General features: G+C 33.3%; 2 protein-coding genes across 2 annotated transcripts; one reads left to right on the plus strand and one right to left on the minus strand.

Moving 5' to 3' along the window:
- The first annotated feature begins 1 nt into the window (after position 1).
- LOC114399854 (cationic amino acid transporter 2, vacuolar-like) lies at positions 2-7709 on the plus strand. Its single transcript, XM_028362072.1, has 14 exons — positions 2-425; positions 1003-1204; positions 1570-1654; positions 2205-2345; positions 2777-2895; positions 3014-3110; positions 3460-3632; positions 3719-3785; positions 4638-4796; positions 5462-5723; positions 5945-6050; positions 6348-6460; positions 6736-6811; positions 7212-7709. The coding sequence occupies exons 1-14, from the start codon at positions 278-280 to the stop codon at positions 7366-7368; spliced, it is 1905 nt and encodes a 634-aa protein (XP_028217873.1). The 5' UTR covers positions 2-277; the 3' UTR covers positions 7369-7709.
- A 2681-nt stretch (positions 7710-10390) lies between these two features.
- Positions 10391-13122, minus strand: LOC114400741 (60S ribosomal protein L7-1-like). The gene is made up of 6 exons (XM_028363358.1): positions 13040-13122; positions 12750-12916; positions 12362-12450; positions 12129-12266; positions 11064-11166; positions 10391-10975 (listed from the first exon to the last, which is right to left on the minus strand). Exons 2-6 carry the CDS (start codon positions 12912-12914, stop codon positions 10760-10762), a joined length of 711 nt encoding a protein of 236 aa, XP_028219159.1. The 5' UTR covers positions 12915-12916; positions 13040-13122; the 3' UTR covers positions 10391-10759.
- Positions 13123-17398: the final 4276 nt, after the last annotated feature.

Here is a 17398-nt window from a genome sequence, read left to right on the forward strand (position 1 = left end):
ATTGAAATTCTTTCTTCTTTTAGAAGGCATCAATTATTTTGCCTGTTTTGTCTATAACGGGAACAACCCCATCACCAAAGGAAGGAGAATTCGATGCTCTATCTGATTCTGTGATTGGAATGCAAGCATATTGATTGGCCACTTGACATTGTTACCCTTTTGATTTGAATGCAAGACTAGTTTAATTGGCCACAACACAATCTTTGTTTTGTACTTTGATCTTGGGACAATCATCATTGATTTGATTTTCCCATTAAGGTAAAAAAAATTGGTTTTGATGGGTGTTTCGGTTGATTCACCGTCACAAAAGGGTTCATGGGATTTCTTGAAGTTTTTAACTAGGAGGAAGCAGGTTGATTCTCCACGTAGGAACTCTCAGCCTCTGCTTGCCAGGGAGTTAACTGTGCTTCATCTCATTGCAGTTGGTGATTAATGCAGTTTCATTCTCTCTTTTTTTTTTTTAATTTAATTTTAAAAAGTTTTCATTTTTAATCGTGCTTTCATCTGGGTTTCCTGGGAATTAATTGTTTTAAATTTCCTTGGAATTCGGTGTTATGTGGAAAACTTTTGGTTAATGTTCATGGATGACCTCTTGATTGGACGATGTTGTCGGATTTGATATTTGTCCCGCCTTTTTCTCATTCACAGAACAACATTTGCCTCCACTTTTTTATTTATATTTTATGTGTTCACTATGATTATGAGTTGTGACTCTGTGAGCATGCACATGATCGGTTATTAACTAAGAGTGAGTTTGTTTTATTCATTTTCCACTTTTCAATGCACTTTCAATGTGAATCCATGTCTCCACGGTCATCGGCATTCAACTGAACCGAACATGAATTCAAACACACCCTAATTGTTTTGCAAATTGACTGATATGTTGTTAACCTAAGGAGTCTAGTTCAATTATATGCATTAATTGTTGCAGACTCTTTGATGTCTGAATTCAATTCCTATGAACCAAAAAATATTGACTTAAATGTTATGATCATTTTTCAGGTGTTGGTTCAACAATTGGTGCTGGAGTGTATGTGCTGGTGGGAGCGGTTGCACGGGAGCATGCAGGACCGGCTTTGGCCATTTCTTTTCTGATTGCTGGATTAGCAGCTGGTCTCTCTGCATTTTGCTATGCAGAGTTGGCTAGTCGCTGCCCTTCTGCTGGAAGTGCATACCACTATACATACATTTGTCTTGGGGAAGGGTACTTCATTTCTCTTTCCTTGTGTTTTAATATTCTTCTTCATTCTTGTTTTTCTTCTCACTTCTAATGTGCTTATTCAGTAATATAGTTGTGTTGTAAAGTTAACTAATGAATGAAAGGGTACCTTATTTGGAGGTTCGGGATAGTGATATAGATAATAAAGTTATCTGATTATTACTAGTATTTTTTTTTATTAGGAGGGAGTTGGGGGTTAGAGTATTTCTATAAAACAGCTTGAGGTCTATGTGAATTTAATTTACATCATGAGGTCTATGTGAACTAAATTTCCATTATCTTATATGAAAGAAATTGATCTCATTATTGATTGGGAATTGATTAACAGAAATGATTGCTTTTATTTCCAGTGTTGCTTGGTTGATTGGCTGGTCTTTGTTATTGGAATATACAATTGGTAGTGCTGCAGTTGCTCGTGGCGTGACCCCCAATTTGGTACGGTGTTATTCTAATTCTCATTAGTCATATTGAATTATTTTTTGTGTCAGAATATGTTGATTACATCGTTCACCTTTCATTTATCTATTTTTCATTGGTAAGGTAAATCAGGAAGGCATGCCATTTGGTAAAATCTTTTTTATTTCTTCAGTATCGCAGCGAATTAAATAAATTTAGAAAAAATGAATTATGCACTGATACTATACAGTAGTTTTATACTTGCATTATCATTTAATTATAAACTATCAATCATATATGATAAGTTTGTTAATTTTTTTAATAATCATTTTAAAAGTCATACCAATCTTGATTTCTCATTGGTTGATAGTGTAAAAAAATTTGTACTAATAGGGTATAATCATTAAACTCATAAATTTATTGGTGTATGTTGTGAATAATCTTCTGTTTCCAATTTACTTTTTCGAAGTTCAGAATTTCTATTGAATGTTTTTAAACAATAAAAGAAAATTAACTACACCATTTGTTTGAACTGTGAGAAAAAATCATCAAGCACTGACATCAAATATAAAAATACTTGTCTGATTAGGCTGCACTTTTTGGTGGTGCGGACAATTTACCCATATTTTTGGCCCGACAGCATATTCGTGGAATAGATATTGTTGTGGACCCATGTGCAGCAATCCTGGTATTACTTGTTACTGGACTCTTATGCGTGGGGATCAAGGAGGTAAGTATCTATTATTATAATTTATGGTTAAATGTTCAAATTATATGACTTCAAAAAGGTTTTATAGTTTGAGTTTAATGGTGATGCATTGATAATGTAAAGCAGTTTTGTATTGTTATCGAATCATAAATCATTGTTGATATGATTTATAAGATAATTTTGTATAAATCAACAAGTTTATCCTATATGATAGTTTGTGAATGGACAGTATAAAATTATTTTATACTGTACAACTTTATTTATTTTCACTTGTAGTTCTTGAAGTTTTTTAAAAATAGTCTTCATGTTTCTTTTGGTTCGTGCAACTTATTGTATGCAACCTGATCTGCATGTGGGTTCTGAGCCTTGCACGATGCTCATATTCACCCAATCATTGTTCATTATTTTCTTAATTAAAATGTCCATAAACTAAGACTGATTAATACATGCAGAGTACAGTGGTACAAGGCATAGTGACAGCAGTGAATGTATGTGCATTGCTTTTTGTTATAGCAGCTGGTGGTTACTTGGGATTCAAGTCTGGATGGGTTGGATATGAACTTCCAATAGGGTACTTTTTCACTTGAAAAATTTCCTAATTGGTACTTTAAAATCTCTGTTTTTGCACTTCCCCCATGTTACATGTTTCTTCTCTAGTTACCAAAGGCTTGTCTCTTTTGCTTTCACAGATTTTTCCCCTTTGGGATTAATGGGATGCTGGCTGGTTCTGCTACAGTATTCTTTGCATATATTGGTTTTGATGCAGTTGCCAGTACTGCTGAAGAGGTATACCATGATAGTGTCATGCATGTGATTGTTTCAGTTTGTTTTAGAGAAATAATATTTTTTTTGGCTCAGCTAAATCTTTTGAATAATAAAAAGAAGAAAAAATAGTCCATGCATTGAAATGCAACGAAATTTTACACTATAATCTAATCAGAAATTGTCTTATATATGTGGTAAGTTTGTTGACATTTATTATAATAACAACAAAGTGCCATGAGTTCTGATTGGTTTACAAGACAAGTGCATAGAAATTAAATTCTAAAATAATCTATGCCAAACATGCAAAGGTGTATATAATTGAGGATGTCAATTCTTCAAACTTCCTGTTAATGTTTCGCTTGATCAACAGGTTAAAAATCCTCAACGAGATTTACCCCTTGGTATTGGTGGTGCATTGTTTATTTGTTGTGGGATATATATGATGGTGTCCATTGTTTTAGTTGGTTTAGTACCTTATTATGCAATTGATCCAGATACCCCAATATCATCTGCATTTGCTAATCAAGGGATGGAATGGGCAGCGTAAGTTTAGAATTTTGCTCATTAAGTTTTTGTGGCTCAATCTATGTAGATGTTGCCAAAGACAAGTTTCTTGTTTGTGATTGCAGTTACATTATAAATGCTGGTGCTTTCACAGCTCTCTGCTCAGCATTGTTGGGAGGGATACTTCCCCAGGTAAATTAATGTAAACCCAGGTGTGCTTGGTTATCTCTGAAAATTTTCATTATCTTATTCTTTCCATTGTCAGTTTAATGTATTTGAATGCGATTTCTCCATATTAGGTGAATGATGTTCACCTTCATATTTTGAATATATGTTATAGTTAAAATTATAAAATTGTTGAGGCCCTTATTAAATTATCATTTTTATGGGTAGATATAAATCTTCATTGATTTGGAAAAGTGTAAGTTTTGTGTTAAAAATATAGCAAACTCTAGATTCTCATGGTAATGATACATAACAAGTGTAATTGATAAATTTTTTTTAGTGAGCTCTGTGTTAGCTGTAAATTGAATTGAAATGACTTTTTGATGAAGAGGTAAAATGATATTTTTATTGAGTAAGCAGAGGTAGGTCCTAATTTGGGATTTGTGTGGCCTGATTATTTCTAGGAGAATGCTAACTAGTGCCTTCAGGGTACTAGTTAAGAAAGAAAGAAAAAAATGGAGAGATGTTATAGAAAATGTTATCGATGTACCTCACTATGATTTCCAATGCACGCCCACAATGATTTTCAATAAAATTTTCTATTTATTGATCCTTCAATCAGTACCCTGGTTAGCAAGACCCTTATTTTTATTAGCTAGTTAGCTTGATTCTTAGAGAATTGTGTAATGGACTAGAAGACCTTGGTGTAGTCCAGTGAATTTCATTGAATCACATATTCAAATATATGCTGCATTTCTTTTGCTGGTTTATGCTATTATGATAATTTGTTCCGTTTATCACAATTTTGTCCCTTTTTTCTTTTGAAGTATTTAATTTGCTAGGAAAAATTATAAATGTGTTTTGTTAAATGATTTTCAGCCACGAATTCTGATGTCTATGGCAAGGGATGGGCTTCTGCCACCTTTTTTTTGTGATATAAATAAGCAGACTCAGGTTCCCGTTAAGGGCACAATAGCTACTGGCGTTGTGGCTTCATTCTTGGCTTTTTCTATGGAAGTCTCTCAACTAGCAGGAATGGTAAGCCTGGGACTTGTTTGCTAGGATTTTTAGCCTTAATGTATACTGATTTCGGTATTAATTGACATCATGCATTATAGTATAGAGTTTAATCTCTATGCACTGTTAGTATAAAAAATATTACACCATTAACTGACCAGAAATCAGAAAAAGTATGATTTTTAAGATAGTTACTGTAAAAAGTTAACAGACTTCTTATACATGATAATTTTGTTATTAGATGACAGTATAAGTATATAAATTTTTTTACTCTTCTCTAATAGTCAACACACTTTGAATAGTGACCTGCTGATGAGCTAACCGAATTCACTTTTAAAAGAATGAACTAATAATAAAGAATGTTATAAAAATTGTGTCTTTAGCATTCCTGTACATGTAATAGCATTGGGTGGCACTATATGGGTAAAGGGTCATGATACCAAGAAGCCATGATTCTTCAATTAAAAGTCCACGATGAATATTTTTAACAAGTTGTAGCTGTTTATCTCAAGGATGTTGAATTTGTCAAGAGAATTTCAATCTGGCTAGAACTTTTTTTTTTTCTAGTTTGTGATTTCAACTCTTTTGAAATTATTAAGTATTTCTTAGGTGGTTCTATTGGCCTGTATGGTATGTAAATGTTTATAGTAGTACTAATATCATATGTATAAAACTTTCTCCTTCAGGTTAGTGTGGGTACGCTTTTAGCATTCACCATGGTGGCAATTTCTGTGTTGATCCTAAGATATATCCCTCCAGACGAAGTCCCATTGCCTCCATCTCTCCAGGATTCAATTGCTTCAGTGTTAAAGCGGTACAGATTGAGCAATGCAGAGACAAATGTGGAATATGCAGATGCAAATGTTGTTTCTTCTGAGTACAGAAAACCTTTAATTATTAAGGAGGATGTTTCAATTGATTTTCCTAAACATCTTGCTGTAGGAAACCGTGAGTTATCACTTTCCTTCTCCTTTGCCAATATATATAATAGATAATATAATTTTAGTGCTCATTATATGTAATCTATGTTGCCCAAGAAACTAACACTAGTTCGCTTGTGTTTATGGTACATGGTTGAGGATTGATTTAGATTATGTCCAGATTGTTATAGTCCTTCAGTCATACGGCATTTGTTTCTTTTTTTCTTTATTTATTTATTTTGGTTGCAGATCTAAATGAAGGTGATAAGCGAAGAGTTGTTGGGTGGATCATAGCATTCATATGCTTAGGGGAGTTTGTCCTTATATATGCAGCTTCAGATTTTACTCTTCTTAGGTTAGTCTAGTTGCAGATTATGTAGTTTTTCTCAAGCTGCACATGCAATGACAATTTCTGAATACATAATCAAGGATTCAAGATCCCTAAATAGTTTGGTGGCTGGTTTGGAATGCAAGGGAAGTAGGCCATTTAGGGACTTGCCCTTATCCTCTGAGAAGTGGAGTGGAGTGGTTTGATGATATTAATACAAGAGAATCTCTTAATAAATTTTTGCACTTCATTAGTGTTTTTCATGTCATTTAAGGATTGCTTGATGCTCCTAGTTTTTTGAGCATTTTTTTATCCTATTGCCAGTTCTGTTCGCTTCGCATTATGTGGAATTGGCGGTGCTACTCTTCTGTGTGGTTTTGTTTTACTGACCTGTATAGATCAAGATGATGCAAGACATGACTTTGGGCACTCTGGAGGTATGTCTTACCATTAAGTCCATGTGTTTGAATCATCTTATCAGTTCATTTCTACAGTTTGTTCTGATGGCCAGTTTGATAATTTATGTGAGCAGTGTTTGTGGTAACTCACTCCTTTCAACTAATGTAGATGCCATGCATATCTTCTAGTCTCACACATTAAGTAAATTGAACAAGTGTTGCATACCATTATAACAAACTGTAGAAAGTAGGATGGCCATGCATTAAGCCTTTTCAGTTTAACAGAAATAACTCTATTATTAATCTTTTTCCAGGTTTCATTTGCCCATTTGTGCCACTGCTTCCCATAGCTTGCATTCTCATCAATTCCTACTTACTAGTTAATCTTGGGTAAGCATTGATACTTAATTTGTTGATACTTTTTTTGGTTAATCAAGCTCACTTTTTAAATGTTTTTTTTTCCTGTCAAGCTGTATGTAAGGAATGGGGGATTTCAAGACTAAAAGTAACTCAGAGGGACGACCTGTCCTTTTTATAATTTGCTTTTAAATGAATATCAGAATATATCTGCCATAATGGTGATGAACTTAATTTCATCTTCATCTGAGTAAATAGGAAATAATGGCAGGAACACTAATTACATAATGATAGCTTTATGTGATTTTAATTGGAAAAGCTCCTGTTTAGTTTCTTATAGTGAAATTATCCATTTATCCTTCTTGCAATTCTAAAATTTTAGTACAATCCTATAACTACATTTTCCTGCAATTCTTGCATATCTTTGTTTCAGAGATGGCACATGGTTCCGTGTTTCTATATGGCTGGCAACAGGACTACTAGTTTATGTGTTCTATGGCCGAACCCATAGCTCTCTAAAGGATGCAATTTATGTGCCAGCAAAGCAAGTGGATGAAATTTACCAGAATTACAGAAGCTGTCTTGCTTAATCTCTGCAAACAAAATTTGGCTGATTCTGTGTGTGCCTGTGGGGAGATTGCTTGCATCCCAAGCCAAAGAAAATGTTGCAGCTCCCCCAGTTGAACATGTATTCCCTGTACAGGAAGTGCTTCTCCAGCTTAGGGTCATGTATTTAATTTGTTTTCTTCTAGAGAAGAATGTCATTGTGGTATGCCTTGAATTATATCTCATTTATTCCCCATTGTGTACAATTTGTATGATATATCTTGTGTGACAGTGTGAGTGAGTGACTTGGGGCATGTTCAAGAAAATGTAAATATAGTTTGAAATTTGTAATTTAAATTTTCTTAATTATTCAATCCTTTCATTTTGGAGAAATGGGAACATTAGAGGAACCTATTCTAAGGTTCATGACATAAGCAATCTAATGTCAGAATGTCTACTTTGAACGCACAGAGAGTATAACCTACCTATTAAGAAAACCTACTTAGCTGTCCATTTCCATCGCAGAATGATGACAGTTGAAATCCACTACCCTTAAAAATGATTTCAAAATGATGTATACATAAACATGGTAAACAAATCCAGTTAACTACTAGGAATGTATCCTGTTGTAATGTTGTTACTTGTATTGATCTTAATACAGTTTGTATCAACCTACCGAATTCAGTTCCTAAGGAACCACCAATTGAAAACAATTATGCAAAATTTAAAAAACACTAGCCAGCTCTGCATAGCAAAATAGCAAAAGGATGAAACACCAGCTGCTAATGCAGCAATCAGGAAAGAAATGACCCATACAAATTAGACAGTTTCAGTATGAGAGAGATACGTACAACTGAATGAAATGATAAAAAAAAATTAGCTCACTTCATTCTTTTGCATGTATCTCTCTCCTCCTTGAATTGTCGAGTACTGAAGAGGATGCAAACTCGTTAATAATATCTTGTGATTATATCGAGTTCTACTATGGTAGCACCAGCTTAATTTTATGACCCCCAAAGTCCCTATTACCAAGTTTTCATTAGATTGAAAGAAAGAATATTAATAGATCATAGCATTCATAACAGGGATTCAGGGAATAAATCAACAAGTAACAACATTACAACAGGATACATTCCTAGTAGTTAACTGGATTTGTTTACCATGTTTATGTATACATCATTAGGATTGACTCTTAAGCAGCAACCGTCGTGAATCAAACGGTTATATTGTAACTGAGTTTTTCATTAAACCTATAGCTTGCAAATTGAGTGTTGAGAACAGATTAAGTCAATGAATATGCGACATATTTAAAAGTCCTTGATAAATTAAAGTTTCAAACCCGTAATTGATCATCACAGACAAGGCTAAGATCCTTCAAACAACAATGTTCTTCATATATTCAGATAATATCACTATCACATTTCGCTCCACCTTGTAATGAAAATTTCATTCAGACTTGAATCATCGTTCATGACATTTAAAATACATTGAGAATACACGGATTCAAGCCCAGTCATAATATCTTGTAGTTATATCAAGTTCTACTATGGTAACACCAGTTTAATTTTATGACCTCCAAAGTCCCAATTACTAGTTTTCATTGATTATAGATTGAAAAAAAAAATCAATAGAAGATAGCCTTCGTAACAGGGATTAGGGAAGAAATATTACATATTATAGTCAAAAATCGAGGATGGCAGAGAATCAATTGGGTTTTATGTCAGGGAGGTCTACAACAGAAGCCATTTATCTTACACAGATGTTGATAGAAAAGTACAAAAGTAAAGAGAGAGACTTAGATATGGATTTTGTGGAAGACTTTGGAGAAAAAAGGCATGTGCTTGGTTTATATATGAGCTATACAAGACATGAAAGGATAACTACTAGTGTGAGAACTCCAAGAGGTGAAACTAAGAACTTTCCTATTGGCATAGGATTACATCAAGGCTCAGCTTTAAGTCTTTATTTGTTTAACATAGTCGTGGATTTGCTTATCAAGGACATACAAAAGATTATCCATAATTGCATTTTTTTTATGGCAGTCTTCAATGAGGAATCAAGGGAAGCAGATACCAATACCAATAAGCTTGAACTCTGGAGAGGCAGACTTTGGAAACAAAGGGTTTTCTCTTAAGAGTAGGATAGAGTATATGCACTCCAATTTTAGCAAGTTAGAGAGGATTTCAGCTCAAAAGTAAAATTGAGAGATGTCATATCACAAGTTTCTAATTTTAAAGATCTAGAATCAATCATACAAGATGATGGTAAAATTAATGAGAATGTCACACATAGGATACAAGTCGGATGACTTAAATGGAGAAAAGTATTAAATTTTTGTGATCACAAAGGACCTACCAAAACTCAAAAGCAAGTTTTATGTACCACTATATGTCCAATTATACTATATTACAGTGAATGTTGGGCTTTCAAGGGACATGAGAGAAAAATATGAGTAATGAGAATGTTAAGATGGATGTAATCATACAAGAAAAGATAGAATATGAAATGAAATTTTACAAAGATTGGTATAATATCCATTGAAAAAAATATGAAAAAAATTAACTAAGGGAGACCGAAGAGAACGTTGGAGGAAATCAAGGATGATCTTAAACTTAATAACATTTCTAAAACTTAAACTTATAACTTTATTTAATGACATCATTTGATCCATATAGTCAACTTCACCTACTCAAATCAGCCTTTTCTGTTATAGTCCAAAATCAACAAGCAACATGTCACATTCCTCGTAGTTAAGCCGTATGCACATGGTAGACTGACCGGATTTGGTTACCATACACTATCTATTTAAGCATCACAAACAAATTGTATTCATCACTTTCGGATATGATTACACCTAGTATGATTGACTCTTAGGCAGAAAAAGTCGTGAATCAAACAGCTAAAATAGAACAAATTTTCGATTGTAACTGAGTTTGTCATTATTTAACAGAGCTTGCGAATGTGAGTGATGAGCACAGATTAAGTCAATAAATATACAACATATTTAAGATTCTGAGATAAATTAAAGTTTCAAATCCGTAATTGAACCTCACAAACAAACAAGGCTAAGATCCTTCAACAATAATGTTCTTCATATATTCAGATATTCCATTTCTGTCCACCTTAATGAAAATCACATTCGGACTTGAATCATCGTTCATGACATTAAAAATATATTGAGAATTCAGATTCAAGCCCCACAGCACACCATGCCCGTCCCTTTCTTCTCCACCCCACCCCATTCCAATGCCTAATGGAATTCAATAAGTAAATGAAGACTGTAAAGATAAATACACACTTAAAACTCAACTATAACAAGAACCTGTGGCAATGTTTCTCTAGGTAATAAATTGATTACTTCAAAAATGAGATATTGCACCTAGGATCATCCAATGGACATAGTAAACATCAAAATTTTGATACTACAAAAGGCCACTAATTCATTTTATTGATTAGTTCATTGATGAGATCCTCACGGTTCCCTGTGTCTCCACCTTCCTTGAATATGGTTTTTGATCCTTTCAATCCTTCAGCTGGCTTGTTCAGCTCAAAGGGCCACATAAATCTGGCAACTTCCTTAAAGTGTGGACCAGCATTATAAATCTGATGAACCATGTCTTCTATGCATACAATACCGAACTTTCCTAATTCCTACATAGCAAAAAGTGGAACCATCACAAATGCAATTAAGGGGAAAAGTCAAAGGAAAACAAGAAATTCAACAACACCATATTATTACCTGCTCAATAATGTTATTATCCGTCAAGGGAACTTTTCGCTGTTCCATCCTTGCATGTCCTTTTTTGTAAATTAGCTCCTTTATGCTTTTAAGATTAGGATATCTACGAAAGAAACATATATTCACAAAATTAAGAACAATACTTAGCTAGTGACATATGATCTCTTTTTCTTTTGTAAGGAACGCAATATATAAAGGCAGTGCTATTCCACCCAATGCATTGAAAGCATTGTCCACACTGGGTGAAATACAGTTGATGTGTGCAGGCAGCAAAGCAACAGTGTTATTCGTTGGATTGGTATACATAATCAACGTGCTTAGCATTTTCCTTTCCTAAATAACTTGAAGGCATCTAGTATAGGTTCCTTTAACTTCAATTAACAAGGGTCCATTTGGGTAAACAACTTCATTAAAGGCTTATTGAATAAGGCTCTATTTGAATAAATTTCTCCCTAAATATGTATCGAAGAGAAAATAAGGTAAATCGAATTAGCTTCTCACATAAGCTAAAATCAACTTATGCACTTAACATAGAAGTCTTTTTCATTTAACTTTTGCAGAAGCCAAGGTGCATAAGCTAATTTTATCTTATAGACAATGCATTTTACCTTTTTTTTCTCATGTAAGTGCTGATTAAAAATTCTATCCTAACAGAGCCTAAGTGCTTATCATATAAGCACTTATGTAAAGTTGTTTCTATAATAAAAGAGGAAATTGGGTTAAACAATCTTCATGTAAGTTGCTTTCATAAGTTATCCTGGAAAACCCATTGAAATAAGTCGGAAAGTGCCTATGGACAAATCATAAGCTATTTTTAAAAGCTCTCTCAAACACTTGCACAAGTGTTTATATAAGAAAAATGCAGTTAAGTTATAACTCAGCTCTTCCAAATGGACGGACCCTAAAACTTATTATGCCTACATTCCCATTCCCAATCAATATACATATACCTCAAACTCCCTACCCACCTTCATTCCAACCTGGAAAGTTCTACAAACCCACTTAGTCGCTCACTAACACCAAACACATAAAGCAAAAAATGAAGAACATAAATTAATAACGTACCCATAGGTGACATATGGTTCCACCCTCTGCAGCTTGGCCATTATTCCCTCACTTGGCTTCACAAACACAGCACTGAACCTTCTCCTCAACCCCAAGCTGTACAACACCTTCCTAGTCCTAGGATGCATGTCTTTTTTCCTAATAAAGAGCCGCATCATCACTTATCAAATTCACAATCCCAAAAAATCAGATCACCAAGAGAAACACAAAAAGAAAAAACTTACTTCACTCACCCCTGTATCCGAATGATTATCATAGTGTTGGAGTTAGCTTCAGGCACTTTCCTCTTCACCCTCCGCTTCATTCTTATAAGGTCCACTTCCTTTATATACACAAATGAAACGCGTTAGGATTTTGCATTTTATCGCAAACATTATATAAACATCAAACGCTTTTTTTTTATTGTTTCTCACAGGTTTCCTCCAAAGGAGGCAATTCTTTTCGAGGCACGGTCGGACACTAGATGTGGGCACCTCTTCCAGCGGGATTCGAACCTTTCCTGTTGTGGGAGACTAACCCTTTCCGCTAGACCCAATCCCGTTGGTACATCAAACGCTTTTTAGGTTTAGCGATTAATCGCAAACGAGTTACGATGTGATGAGAAGTGAGTGAGTTAGTTACCTTGTTGCGATACTCGTGGATGAAATCCTCGGGCTTTCTGATGGATTGGAATTTCTTTTGCTGGAACTGTTCTTTTTTCCTTAACGCCCATGCTTCGGTGCTTTTCCTCTTCTTGAGTATGACTTCGGAGATGTAGTTCAGAGGCTTTGAATCATCTTCTGCCATCGCTGCACACACACGGTGAGTGAGGTACGTGTCAAGTTTAGGGTTACGAAACCTTTAGAGAGAGAGAGAGAGAGAGAGAGAGAGAGAGAGAGTTGGAAAGAACAGTTTCGGAGTGAGAGAAAAACCTGGCGGAGACGGTGGCAGTATAGCGGCGGCGGGAAAGCACGAACCTGCAGCCCTAAAGTATGCATTGATTTTCTTTTTGAGGTTATATACTGCTACGTTTTTTTATTCTCACGTATTTTTTTAAAAAAATTGGTTGTTTTTCGTTGGGTTCGTCATAGATCCACTGGGCCTAAGTATTTTTAAATCTAGGCTCTTGCTACACGAACCCAGCACAATTGCTGGTATACCCAGAAAACCAACGTAATTCCCGTTTTACCCTTTTGTAAAACTGATACGGATTGGACAATCCATAAGTGGCCCAAACTATTTTTTAAAAAAAAAACAAAAATATGTTTTATAATTGAACCTATGATTTTCAGGTTTGATGCTATAACCAACTAGACTAATAGACCAATTATGTTATAAAATAATTAATGTCGATATATGTAACACTAAAATTTCTAATGTATATTTAATGTACATATAAAAATTTATATATGTAAACATATTAATTATTATATCAAAATTAATTATTACAAAATCTATTAATTAAATTTACATGCGCATTAAATATATATTAGAAATTTTAGTGTTACATATAGCGATATTAACTATTTTATAACATAATTGTCCTACTAACTTAGTTGGTTAGAACATTGTGCTAATAACATGAAATTCACAAGTTCGATTGTCCAATCTGTAAGTCTCATACAGATTGGTCAATTGGTATGAAACTTACGGATCCGTAAACCTCATACTGATTGGCCAATTCGTATGAGACTTATGAATTGCTCAGTCTGTATCAATTTTACAAAAAGGCAAAATGGGAATTGTGCAAATTATGCTAGGTGTACCAGCAATTTGCATGGTACGCATAGCAAGAACCTTAAATCTTCATGGTCACATTCTCTACACTTCTTTGTAAAGTGCATTTCCTTTCCTTTTTTAAAATCAACTTACTTAAATAACCTTTGCTTTTTAGACATTTTTATCTCCCTGGTATACTCCCTTTTTCATTGAAACAAATCATCTCCTCTCTTTTTCATTTCACTCCCTTCTCTATTTCACTCCCTTCTTCCCCTTGGATCCCTTGCTTTAGTCTTCATTTATTCCTCTATTGTTAAGTCTGTTGCTTTAGCCATAGCATTTTTTCATTCTCCAAATTCCAATATAGTATGTTTACACTCCCAACTACTTTTATTCTTTGTTTTACTTTTGTCCACTTGCATAACATAATTAATGCCTATCATTTTATATATGTACCAATGTGTGAATAAATCATAAATTTGTCCAAGTTGTTGGAGTGAAGCACCTCTTAGAGTCATTCTAATTGAAGAACTGATATCAATTATATGTTTTCTCCCCTTCAATTGCTTCACTACTATACAATTTTTCCTTTATATAGGGTTTTTAATGGTTCTAGTATTCTACTTGAATTCTTTTGGATGTTCTTTTAACATTACAAAAAGTACTTTCTGAAATACAAAATAGTATTTCAAAAATTATTTTTCAGAACCCAGTTTTGTTAGCAAAATAAACAACAGTAATGCACTATATCATACAAAACATACTATTTTTAAGAAGAAAATGCAAAGTCTTAAACTAAACAACAGTAGCAAAATAATTTCAAAACATGAATCAATAATGCACTATATCATACAATAAGCATAAAGGAAAATAGTTCAAGGGAGAAATTTTGTTAGCCTATGTTGAAGCGCACAAACACTATCCATAGAGAGAAAATGCTTCCACTGCACTAGTAGATTGTGCTTCTCTCCCAAGATACACCAACCCGTTGGTTTTGATTATGTGCAACGAAAGGATCCCCGAACCTTTTGAACACCAATGTTGTTGCTCTCGAAAATAAGTTTTTATAAAAAAAGGAAGAGAAAAATTTAGAGAGAAAGAATTCAAAATTGTTTTTCTGCTTGTGTTTTATATATTTTGAACTTATCAAACAACTCATTTTTTGACTAACTAAATACACATAACAATATTTGGAGAAATCATCAATGAAAGTAGTAAAATATCTCTTACCACCACGTGTTAACACATCATTACTTTCAATACACGTAGTAAAACTCTTTCTAGGATGCTTTGCTTGAATACATGTTTCACATTTTTGTTTTAAATCAATGGAAGCCTTATGAATAAGATTAAGAGACATCATTCTTTTGATAGAATTCAAATTCACATGTCCAAACCTAGCATGCCACATATTAGAACATTCAACATTTGAACAAAAGAAGAAATGCTGGATATTTTATTAATAGAAAGAGACACAAGACTTAACTCAAACAAACCATCACAAATGTAGCATTTGCCAATAAAAACACCATGTCTTGTAATAACAACTCTATTGGACTCAAAAACAACCTTGTACCCTTGTTGGACTAACAAAGAAGTCCTTAATAATTTTTTCCTAATATCAGAAATATAATAGATTCCATCTAAAACAAGAAAATTCTTTGAAGATAGCTCTAGCTTCACTTGACCTTCTCCTAACACATGTGCCATACTCCCCCATGATCACAATACGTGTGATTGATTCCTGATATAAAGAAAATAATTTTTTATTAGCACACACATGAACATTAGCCCCGAAGTTTATAAACCAATCATTTGAGTTAAAAACACAATTTAACTCAAGGCTAGTGACATGGTACCTGTCAAATGGGGAATCAAAGGCAGCACTGGTGGAGACAACATTAGCCTGAGGTTTAGGGAAAGACGTAGGTTGGCGATGGCGTTGAAAACAATTCTTGGCCAAATGATTAGCTCACCCACAAACAAAGCAAAAAATTTCATTCCCCAAATTTTTATCTTTAGGTTTATTGTTATTAAAAGCATTGTTCTTATTTTTAGAAAAAGAAGGCTTTCTACCAAATTTATTTTTGTTAAACCCATACCTTTTGAAGGACTTAGAGAAAGGTTTACTAGAGCTCTCAACAAGATAGGCCTTAGAGTGAGAATCAGATTTTTCCAAGTATTTTTGAGATGAATGATGTTTATCCTCAATTCTAAGACATACAAGCAAATCATCAAAGGTGAAACCTTCATGTTTATGATTCAAGCTTCGAGCAAAATCAGTCCACGAAGGAGGCAATTTTGAAATCATTAAAGTCACAAGCATAATGTCAGACAAAACAATTCCTTTCAATTTCATGTCATAAACAATGTTTTCAAATTCATGGATTTGATCTGAAATAGATTTTCCATCAATCATTTGAAACTCAATCATTTTTTCACAAGACTATTGACTTAAACCTTTTTCAACAAATCCATATTTCAATTCAAGTGCTTCCCATAACTCAACAGAAGTTTTAGTATGACAAAAAATTTTATATATGTTATCAACCAAAGCACTTAAAATGCGTCCATGACATAAAATATCTTTATCAAAAACATCATGCTTAGTGGTAGAAGATTTGGTAGCATCAGTTTGCACTATATCAGTAGAGGAAGTTAAAGTTTTTATTTCTCTTTTAGAAATCACAAAGTATAAATCCAATTCAGTAAGCCAGAATTTTATTTGTTGTTGCCAACAAAAAAGGTTTTCACTCGTAAATTTTTCAAGCTTATTGGAAAGGACTTAATCATATCCATAACAGACATTTTGATAAAATAAAATGCTACTGCACAAAAAGACTATGCAAGAAGAAAGTGAAAATTTTCTCTACGACCGTTATAAAATTAAAATAAAATAAAAGAAATAAATGAGAAGAAAATACAAAGTCTTAAACTAAACAACAGTAGCAAAATAACTTTGTTAGCAAAATAACAGAACATGAATCAACAATACACTATATTATAGAATAAGCATAAAGGAAAATAATTCAAGAGAGAAATTTTGTTAACATGGGTTGAAGCGCAAAAATGCTATCCTTAAGGAGAAAATGTCCTTGCATTGGTAAAAAAATCTGATTGCGCTCTTCTCCCAAAATATGACAATCGTATACAGCAAAAGAATATCTGAACCTTCTGAATACCAATGCTTTTACTCTCAAAAATAAGTTTTTATAAGTAAAAGAAGAGAAAAAAATTTAGAGAGAAAGAAATTTGTCTACTTGTGACAAGAATCTAACAGGTAGAAACCAACTTTCATGTCTAAACAAACGTACCAACTTATAGATATCAAAACAAACGTAACAAATTGCATTGACCCTTTAAATCTTAAAAAATATAAGAAATCTAATTTTACATAACATATTTTAAAACAAATAGATTATTTTATAAAAATAGAATTGATGAGTAACATATTTTTATAAATTTTAAATTATAAAATAAATATTTACTAACATTCTACACTACTAGTAAATTACTAATTTCATCCACAAAGTAAATATTTTATGTGAAGTATTTTTTTATTAAAAAAAGAT

This window comes from Glycine soja, chromosome 19 (genome assembly GCF_004193775.1).
Source record: "Glycine soja cultivar W05 chromosome 19, ASM419377v2, whole genome shotgun sequence".
Lineage (NCBI taxonomy): Eukaryota > Viridiplantae > Streptophyta > Magnoliopsida > Fabales > Fabaceae > Glycine > Glycine soja.